This window comes from Anser brachyrhynchus (genome assembly GCF_964034855.1).
Source record: "Anser brachyrhynchus genome assembly, chromosome: 23".
Lineage (NCBI taxonomy): Eukaryota > Metazoa > Chordata > Aves > Anseriformes > Anatidae > Anser > Anser brachyrhynchus.
The window spans coordinates 3,840,364-3,850,309 of NC_137716.1; the positions used below are offsets into that span (position 1 = coordinate 3,840,364).

Below are 9,946 nucleotides of genomic sequence, written 5' to 3' on the forward strand. Positions count from 1 at the left end.
GGGTCACGGTGAGGGGACAGGAAGGAGAGGAAAAGGAGCTGCCAGCAGCGGCCGCGGGCGAAGATAAGGGAGGGTCAGAGGCTGGGGGTTATTTAACGCCAAGGGAAAAATCCCAAAGGTGCAGGAGGCAGCCTGCTGCGGGCGGGAGGGCTTGGGGTAAAAACAGCGGCTTTGGGACGAGGGAATTGGGGCGATATTATAGGGGAATGGGATGGGCGATTGGGGGATGCCCTCCAGGGAGTCCCCATAAGCAACCCGCCCCCCAGTTGGGGGAAGAGAATCAGGCCCTGAAGCTGACGTATGGGTGGGTTTGGGGCCTGGCGGAGGGGTTTTTTTTTGGGGGGGGGGGGGGGGGGGGACACCTCCCGGTGCCATTGCTCTGGGGCCGCGCTGGTCGCTATGGCTCCGTGCTCGCCTGGCCCCCCGCCAGCCCCCGGCAGCTGGGGAGCTGAAGGCGCTGGGCGGCCGGCCCGGGCGCCCGGCCCATGAGCGCCGGGAGCAGGAACAAGGGAGCCCCGCTCATGCGGTGCCGAGCGTGGGAGGGGTGGGAAGGGAGTGGGGGAAGGAACAATGGTGGGAGTTCTGGGAGGGGGCAAAAAAAGGAAAGCCAGTGGAAAAATACCAGTTCTCGGCCCCTGGCAGCGCTGCCCGGACCCTCCCCGCCCCAGGATTATTGTACAAAGAAATGTTATTTTTGTTTCAATAATTTGCTGAGGCACTGGAATTCCAGCGCGGGGCTCGTTTTGTGCTCCAGCCCGGCACTGAGGGCGCATTGTTCCGCCGCTGCCCACGGCCTGGATGCGGCCCTCGGGCCCCGACGCCCCCGGCACCGCCGATGCCCGGCGGCTTCCCCCAGCAGGTGCCCGGCCCCAGTGGTCCCCGTGTGTCGCCCCCCCCCCCATGTGCCCCCCCCCCCCCAAAAAAAAAAAACTCTCTGCACACGCTTGGCGGTGCCAGCGGCCCCCGCGGAGCCAGGGCCCGGGGCTGGCGGGTGGGTGGCAGCCGAGCTGTCCTCGCCACGTCGGCAGGGAGCATGGGTGGGGAAGGGGCTGGGAGCGCTGGGGGGGGGGACACGGGCGTTGCTCCTGCTCCGGGGGGGGGGGGTGTTGGGGAAAGGGGGGTGGGGGCTCCTTTGAAGCGGGGCCTTCCCATTGAAATGGCGGCCAGGCCCCCCGGGGCCCCCTCGCTGTCCCGCTGCCCGTCCTCCGCAGAGGCTGGGAGCAGCCTCCCGGCGGCCTCTCCCATGGCCAAAGGGGGGGGGGGGGGGCAGCGCCCGGCGGCCCCCTGCCCGCAATGGGGTGGGGGCTGCAGGGTGAGACAGGGATGCAGGGTGCCGCCGTCAGGGTGCCCGTGCTGGGGGCTGTGGGGTCAGAACGCTGGGGGGCTCTGGGATGGGCTGGGTGGGGGTGGTGGGGGCTGTGGGGTGACGGTGACGGGGGCTGCAGGATGACGGCGATGGGGGCTGCAGGGTGACGGCGATGGGGGCTGCAGGGCGACGGTGATGGGTGCTGTGGGGTCCCCAAAAATAGGGGATTTGGGATGCCCAAGCCAGGGGCTGCAGGGCGGTGGGGGCTGCAGGGTGACAGTGACGGGGGCTGCAGGGTGATGATAATGGGGGACACAGGGTGATGGGGATGGGGATGGGGGCTGCAGGGTCCCCAAAATGGGGGCTTTGGGACGCCCAAGCCGGGGGCTGCAGGGTGCTGGGTGCTGCGGGCTGACGGTGCCAGGAGCTCCAGGCCCCCATGCGGGGAGCTCCGGGGTCCCCTTGCGGGGGGCTCCGGGATGCCCCAGGCTGCTCCGGCCGCGTGGGCCCGGCCCCGTGGGCAAGCTCCGGTTCCCCCCCCCCATCCCCATCCCCCGCCGCTCCGGAAGCCCCGGGCCCGGGGCCGTGAATGGGCGGAAGGCAGCGGCGGGACCCCCCCGGCCCCGGCCCCCGGTGCCACTTCCCCTTCCCGGGTCAGCGGCCGCTTCCCCTTCTGGAGGCGCGGCGCTGCGGGAGGGCTCGGCCCGCCCCGCTCCGGGCCCCGCCGGTGAGAACCGGGGGGGGACACACGGGGGGACACGGGACCCCCCCCCCCCCCCCCGGGATACACCCCCCCCCCCGGGACACCCCTGCCCGTGGGGCGCGCACGGAGCCGGTGCCGAGCGCCCGGAGCCCGGCAGCGCGCGGGGCAGCGGGGGCCGGGGGCGAGCTGGGGCCGTGCCCGGTGCCTCCCCCCCCCCCCCCATCCGCCGGTACCGGGGCACGTGCGGGGGCGGGAGGATGGGGGGGGGGGACGGGACGGGACCTGGGGGGGTCCGGCGAGGATGGAAAGTTTTGGGCTGGGCGGAGCCGGGGGGGGGGGCGGGCCCTGGGAGCCGATTAAGCGGCGGGAGCCGAGGGGAAGCCCCAGCCGCGCTCGCATCCCCCCGTGGGGCAGCACCGGCACCGGGCTCCTGCGCGCCCCCCGCTCCGGTGAGTGCCCCCCCCATCCCCCCCCCCCTAAACCGGGGCGAGGAGGGGGGGGTGGGACCCGGCTCCTGCCGCCCCCCGCACCCCTGGGGACGGCCCCGGGGTCGCCGCGTCCCCGCGCCCCCTCCCCCGGGCTGCGCGCTCCGGGCCGCCCCCCCCCGGGGTCCCGGTGGCACGGAGCGGGGGGGTGGCTCCGGTGCCGGTGTCCCCGGTGAGCCCCGGTGCCGTCCCCGGTAACCCCCGGTAACCCCTGGTCCTGCTGGCGCCGGTCCCCTGTGCCATCTGCCACCCGGGGGATGGGGACAGCGGGGATTTTGGGGACAGAGGGGACTTTGGGGACAGCGGGGACAGCCTGCCCCGTGCCATCCCCGCTTGTCGGGGGCTCGGTGATGCCCTGGGGCTGGGGGCAGCGGTGCTGAGCTGGGAGGGGACAGGGACAGGGGCTTGGAGCCGGCCATCCCCACCGGCACAGCCCGGAGCCACGTCCCGGCGGGAGGGGGGGGCCCGGCGTGCCAGGCTCCGGGGGTGCCACCCATTTCCTCCAATTCCAGCTCCAGGAACAATGGCAGAGACATTCCTTGTGGAGAGCCCCGATGTCACGTACAGCAAGGACTTCATCGAGGCCAAGTACACGTACAGCACCGTGCACGTCTGCAAGGAGAACGGCGTCACCAAGGTACGGGATGGGGACGGCGGGGTCGGGGACACCAGCGCCCGGCCTCGTGCCGCCGGGTCCAGCCCTCTCGGTGCTCGCTCACGTCCCCGGTGTCTGTGCCGTGCAGGTGAGGCCGTGCTCCACCCGCTTCACCTTCCGCACGGGGCGGCAGGTCCCCCGCCTGGGCCTGATGCTGGTGGGCTGGGGAGGCAACAACGGCACCACGGTGACGGCGGCCGTGCTGGCCAACAGGCTGGGCCTGTCCTGGATGACCAAGACGGGGCGCAAGGTGGGTGTCCGGGCTGCACCCCGATGGGGACGGGGGCGCCAAGGTGGTCCCATCCCCACCTGGGTCCTGCGGAAGGGGGCTGTGGCCCCGGCTTCCTGGTTTTGTGGGGTCTCCTGTGCCGGTCACTCATCCTCGCGCTGTCCTCCCCAGAAAGCCAACTACTACGGCTCGCTGCTCCAAGCCTCCACCGTGTGCCTGGGCACCGGCCCCACCGGTGACGTCTACGTGCCTTTCCGGGACCTGCTGCCCATGGTGCACCCCAACGACATCGTCTTTGATGGTAGGTGGGGCGGGCGGGGGGCCTGGTGACAGGCAGGGGGTGCGGGAGCGGCACGGTCACGTCCCCCCCGCAGGCTGGGACATCTCCTCGCTGAACCTGGCCGAGGCCATGCGGCGGGCGGAGGTGCTGGACTGGCCGCTGCAGGAGCAGCTCTGGCCCCACATGGAGAAGATGAAGCCCCGGCCCTCCATCTACATCCCCGAGTTCATCGCCGCCAACCAGGAGGAGCGGGCGGACAACGTGCTCCGCGGCTCCAAGGCCGAGCAGGTGCCGGGGGGACGGTGGGGGGGCAGAGACGGGGTGGGTGAGGACAGGGACACGACACTGACCCGTCCCCACGTCCCGTGGTCACGGCAGGTGGAGCAGATCCGCAGGGACATCCGGGACTTCAGGGAGAGCAGCGGGGTGGACAAAGTCATCGTGCTGTGGACGGCCAACACGGAGCGCTTCTGCGACGTCGTGCCGGGGCTCAACGACACCGCCGACAACCTGCTGCGGGCCATCGAGGTGAGGGCGCGCGGGAGGGGGGGGGACACACGCACACAACGCGCACGCACCGTGCCGCCGGCGCTGAGCCGCCCCGTGTCCCCGCAGCGAGGCCTGGAGGTGTCCCCGTCCACGCTCTTCGCCGTGGCCAGCATCCTGGAGGGCTGCGCCTACATCAACGGGTCCCCCCAGAACACCTTCGTGCCGGGCGCGGTGGAGCTGGCCGCCCAGCGCCGCGTCTTCATCTGCGGCGACGACTTCAAGTCGGGGCAGACCAAGCTCAAGTCGGTGCTGGTGGATTTCCTGGTGGGCGCCGGGCTCAAGGTACGCGGGGACGGGGCTGCGCGTGGCGCCTCGGGGCCCGGCCGCGATGTCCCCGCGGGGGGACAGACCCGGGGGTCGACCTGCCTGCCGCCCCCGCCCAGACCAAGTCCATCGTGAGCTACAACCACCTGGGGAACAACGACGGGAAGAACCTCTCGGCCCCGCAGCAGTTCCGCTCCAAGGAGATCTCCAAGAGCAACGTGGTGGATGACACGGTGCAGGCCAACCCCGTCCTCTACGGACCGCACGACAAGCCCGACCACTGCGTGAGTTGGGGACCGGGGGGGCCTGATATTTGGGGAGGGGGGGTCCGTGGGGGCGATGGGGGGCTGACGGGGGCGTCCCTCGGCAGGTGGTGATCAAGTACGTGCCCTACGTGGGGGACAGCAAGCGCGCGCTGGACGAGTACACGTCGGAGATCATGATGGGCGGCACCAACACCATCGTCATCCACAACACGTGCGAGGTGCGCGGGGCGCGGGGCTGGCGGGGCGACACGTCCCCGAGCCCGGCCAGGCGAGGGCCTCACCCCGTGCCCCTCGCCGCCCGCAGGACTCGCTGCTGGCCAGCCCCATCATCCTGGACCTGGCCGTCCTGACGGAGCTGTGCCAGCGCATCACCTTCTGCACCGAGGGCGACCCCGAGTTCCAGGGCTTCCACAGCGTCCTCTCCATCGTCGCCTTCCTCTGCAAGGCCCCGCTGGTGCCCGAGGGCACCCCCGTCGTCAACGCCCTCTTCCGCCAGCGCAGCTGCATCGAGAACATCCTGAGGTACCCGCGCCTGGGGGCCAGCCGGGGGGTGGCCTTGCCTGGGGGTCCCGGGGTCCCCCCCAGCCTTGGGGACAGGTCCCCGGGGGCGGCCGGGCCCGTGGTGGCCGCTGCTGGTGGCTCCCCCTGCGGGGGTCTCGATGGCCCCGGTGCCCGAAGGCTGCGGGTGCCAGACCCAGCCACGGGTCCTGGTGCTCCGTACCCAGGGTGCCCAGCACCCATGGGTGCTCAGGACCAACGCAGGGGGTGTCCAGCACCAGTGGGTCCCCGGTGCACAAGGTTTGGGGTGTCCACCAGTGGGTCCCAGTGCCCAGTGCCAATGGGGTCCCAGTGCTGGGGGTGCCCAATCTTGGTGGGTCCCAGTGCCAGGGGTGTCCACCACCAGCAGCCCCCAGTGCCCAATGCAGGGGGTGCCCAGTTCCCCGGGGTGTCCTACGCCACCGAGCCCCCGTACCCAACGCAGGGGGTGCCAAGCGCCGGTCGGTCCCAGCACCCAGTCCCTGCTGGTCCCAGTTCCTGATGCCCAGGGCGCCCAACGCCAACAGGTCCTGGCACCCAACGCTGATGGGTCCCCAGGGGTGTCCCCAACCCTGCAGGGTGCTGGTGCAGGGGGTGGTGCCCGGTGCCGTTGGGTTTTGGTACCCCAATATTTGGGGGTTCCCAGTGCTGGTGGGTCCCGGTACCCAATGTTTGGGGTTTCCCAATCCTGGTGGGTCCTGGTGCATGGGGTGCCATGGGGACCTGGTACCCAATATTTGGGGGTCCCCAACCTTGGTGGGTCCTGGTGCATGGGGTGCCCAGGACCACGGGGTCCTGGTACTCAATATTTGGGGTCCCCAATCCCGGTGGGTCCTGGTGCATGGGTTGTGCGGGGCCACGGGGTCCTGGTACTCAATATTTGGGGTCCCCAATCCTGGTGGGTCCTGGTGCATGGGGTGTGCGGGGCCACGGGGTCCTGGCACCCAGTCCTTGTGGCCCCCCCCCAGCCCCGGTGGGTGCCGGTGCCCACCCCTGAGCCTTCCCCCCCCCCCTTGGCAGGGCCTGCCTGGGGCTGCCCCCCCAGAACCACATGCTGCTGGAGCACAAGATGCAGCGGCCGGCGCTGAGCCCGAAGCGCGCCTGCCCGGCGGGGGCCGCCTGCCCCGTCACCCCCAAGAAGGCGGCGGCGCCCCCCCAGCTCAACGGCCACCCCTGCCCCGGCACCGCGCGGCCGGGACCCCCGTGCCCCCCCCTCCACATCGACGGGGCCAACTAACACCCGGTGGGGACCCCCCCCCCCAAAAGGGATGCACAGCCCCCCCCACACCCCCCCTCAACCCACCCCCCCCACCAGGGTTGGGGGCTCTGCTGTATGGGGATGGGGGGGGGTTCTACCTGCCCCCCCCCCCCCTTGGGTGCCTTTTTGTATTTTATATGAGCTTTTTAGGGGGGGTGGGGGGGGTGGATACAGGGTGGGGGCTGCGACCTGTGTGTCCCCCCCCCTCCCCGCAGCACCCGGTGCTGCCTGGCTCCCACGCCGACTCGAAACTGTGAAGCTTTGTACCCCCCCCCCCTGCCAATAAACCCGCAGCGAGCCCCCCCCTTGCCCCGTCTCGCCTGGTTCCTGGCCCCCCCCCGCCCCCCCCTCGGGGCCAAGCAAGAGCCAAACGCCGCCTTCTGAAAAAAATCAAATTACATTTATTGATGCAGGGTTGGTTGTTGGTTTTTTTTTTTTTTTCCTTTTTTTTATTATTTTTTGGGGATTTTTTTTTCCGGTATATTTTTTTTCCGTTTTTTTTTTTTAATGATTTTTTTTTTTCTTTTATGATTTTTTTTTTCTTTTTTTTTTTTTTTTTTCCCCGTTTTCGTTTCGATAAGACTCGGGACTAGAAAGAAGGGACGCGCTCTCCCTACACAACGACTACGGGGCCGGGGGGGGGGGGGGGGGGTCTGCCCCCCCCGCTCTCTGCCCGACGCAGGGGGGGGACACGGCGGGGGCCCCCCCCCGGCACGGGGGCTGTACAGGGGAGGGGCCGGGGTGCGCGGCGGATGGATGGGGTGGGGGGGGGGGCAATGGTGGGGGGGGGGCTGAGGTCCTTTCTGTTATAAAAGAGGAGGAAAAGGAGAAAAACGAAATCCTTCATATTAAAGTGTTTTTTTTTTAAAGTGGTCCCTGGGGGGGGGGGAAGGTGAGGGGGGGGGGGCCCCGCTCTGGCGCTCGGGGTGGGGTGGGGGGGCAGGAAGATCACAGTGCTGGCTGAGCACGCAGACGGGGCTGGGGGCCAGGAGCTCCCCCCCGGGGCTGGTTTGTTACCGAAGGGGGGGGGGGGGGGGGCAGGGGGGGGTTGCTCTGCACTGGGGCCTGCCCTATAGAGTGCTGGGGGGGGGGGGGGGGGTGCTCCATGGGGGGGGGGGGTAATGGCTTGCACAACCCCCCCCCCCCCCCCCCCCCCAATATCCCCCTGGGGCTATGGCAGGGCCAGCATTTGGCTGCCCCCCCCCCCCCCCCCCTTTAATAAGACTGGGGGGGGGGGGGGGGCGAAATGACATTGCTAATTAGCATCTCGGCTAATTGCAATCGAGCGCATGTGCCCCAGCTGGGCAGCATGCCCTTTTTTTTTTTGGGGGGGGGCACACAGCACGGCAACCCCCCCAAAATAAATACCTATCCCCAATTCCCCCCCCCCCCAATGGTCCTGGGGGGGGGTTAAAGGAGCAGGAGGGGGCTAATGGGGGGGGGTTGGGGCCAAACCCACCCCACGGTGGCTCCCTCCTGCCACCTCCTCCCCCCCCCCCCCCCCCCAGGGTGCCCCCCCCCCCCCAGGGTGCTGGGGGGGGGTCCAGGCGCTGGGGTGGTCCCTGCCCGAGCCGGGGGGGCTGGGGGGGGGCACCTGGGCGCGCACGCCGATGCTGCTGATGCTAATTATTATTATTATTATTTTTTTGCTTTTTTTTTTGCGTTTTTTTTTGGGGGGGGGGGGGAGCTGGGTGGTTTTTTTTTTTTTTTTTTCCTTATTTTTTTTTTTCGGGGGTGTGTGTATTAAATACAGGTTTTTTTTGTGTTTTTTTTGGCACCGCGGGGGGCGTCGGGTTCTCGGCCGGCGTCGGGCGCTGGGCTCACACGCTCATTGTCATGCTGGGCGAGTACTAGAGAGAGCGGAGACACCGGAGGGTTAGCGGGGCCGGGGGGGGGGGCCCGACCGAAATTTTTTGGGGGGGGGGGTCACGGCAGCAAGGTGCTCGGTTAGGTGCTGCGGGAGGCGTGAGCGGGGCACCCCCCCACCCCGTCCTCACGCCTCCGGGATGCTCTGCCACGGCCGGACCCCCGCCGGCACCGGGGGGGTCCGCCCCGGGTCGGTCGGAGCTCTGCAGGTGCCCCGTCCCCCCCGGCAAGCCCCGACCCCCCCCGGGCCCCCCTCCCTCGCCGTTTGCCCCCCCGGGTTGCCCCGGGGGTGCCCGCCGGGTCCCTTACGCTGTCGCTTTGGAAGGGGTTTAGGAAATTGCTGCCCATCTCGGCGTCGTCCCGCGGGGTGCCGGGGGGGTTGCTCAGCCCCGCCAGGTTACTGGGAGAGCTCTGCGGGGGGGGGGGAAATAAATAAGGGTTAGTGGGGGGGGGGGACGTGGGGGGGGGATGGGGGGGCAATGCACAGGGTGATGGTGCATGGCGGGGGGGGGTAAAAGGGGTGGCCTCTGTGCATGGGGTGTTGCATGGGGGGGTCAGTGCGCATGGGGGGGGCTCAGTGCATGGGGGGGGCTCTGCATTGGGGGGGGGGGTCAGTGCACGGGGGTCCCAGTTAATGTGGGGGGGGTCCCCAGTGGTGCACGGGGTCATGGGGGTGCTGGTATATGGGGGGGGGGGGCTCAGGCCATGGGGGGGGCTCAGTGCACGGGGGTCCCAGTTAATGTGGGGGGGTCCCCAGTGGTGCACGGGGTCATGGGGTGCTGGTATATGGGGGGGGGGCTCAGTGCATGGGGGGGGTCCCTGGTGCTTTGGGGGTCCCAGTGCACTGAGGGGGGGGGTCCTGGTGCCAGGGTCCCCCCCCCCCCGTGCACGGGGGCCGGTGCTCTCCGCACTCACCTTTGGCAGCCCGTCCATGTCCCCAGAGCCTGCAAGGGCGACGGCAGCGCCGTTAGCGGCACCCCCACCCCCTGCCTGTGCCCCCCCCCTCCCCAAAACCCCCCCCATTGTGTGCCCCCCCCCCCCCCCCACGTCCCCGAGGTGCCGGGGGCCCTGCACGGTGCCCGGCAGCCCCCAGATGGAGCTCACGGACCGCAGGATGCGGCCGCCGCGGCGCTGCTCCGCCGGGGGGGGGCACCGCCAGGACCTCGGCTTTTGGGGGTGGGGGGGGCAATTATTTTTTTTTTGGGGGGTGGGGGGGTACCCACCTAAGGAGCCGTTCATGTGATGGGGCTCCATCGCGCTCATGCCGCCCATGGGCCCCTCCGGCCCCGGCCCCATCGGGAACTGCAAGGGAAGCAAAATTTGGGGGGGGGGGGGGTGAGAGCAGGCGGGGTGGGGTGGGGGCACCCCTGGGGGTCGTGTGCCCCCCCCCCCACGGACACCCACCCCCCCCAGGCACTCACGTTCGGCCGGTTCCCCGCCGGGCCGATGGGGTTCATCATGGTGTACATGTTCTCGCTGGAGTTGGTGGAGTCTGCGGGGAGCACGGGGAGGGGGGGGGGGATTTATGGGGGGGGGGGGCAATGCGTG

The 9,946-nt window shown here is 69.8% G+C and overlaps 2 protein-coding genes across 2 annotated transcripts; one reads left to right on the forward strand and one right to left on the reverse strand.

Annotated features, from left to right (window-relative positions):
• Positions 1 to 1,901: 1,901 nt before the first annotated feature.
• ISYNA1 (inositol-3-phosphate synthase 1) lies at positions 1,902 to 6,944 on the forward strand. The gene is made up of 11 exons (XM_080565981.1): positions 1,902 to 2,033; positions 3,007 to 3,131; positions 3,238 to 3,399; positions 3,550 to 3,679; positions 3,753 to 3,946; positions 4,037 to 4,186; positions 4,274 to 4,489; positions 4,591 to 4,755; positions 4,842 to 4,955; positions 5,042 to 5,259; positions 6,295 to 6,944. Exons 2-11 carry the CDS (start codon positions 3,018 to 3,020, stop codon positions 6,509 to 6,511), a joined length of 1,680 nt encoding a protein of 559 aa, XP_080422107.1. The 5' UTR covers positions 1,902 to 2,033; positions 3,007 to 3,017; the 3' UTR covers positions 6,512 to 6,944.
• Positions 6,914 to 9,905, reverse strand: LOC308182025 (single-stranded DNA-binding protein 3-like). The gene is made up of 5 exons (XM_080566007.1): positions 9,820 to 9,905; positions 9,622 to 9,700; positions 9,314 to 9,342; positions 8,708 to 8,809; positions 6,914 to 8,382 (listed from the first exon to the last, which is right to left on the reverse strand). The coding sequence occupies exons 1-5, from the start codon at positions 9,865 to 9,867 to the stop codon at positions 8,353 to 8,355; spliced, it is 288 nt and encodes a 95-aa protein (XP_080422133.1). The 5' UTR covers positions 9,868 to 9,905; the 3' UTR covers positions 6,914 to 8,352.
• Positions 9,906 to 9,946: the final 41 nt, after the last annotated feature.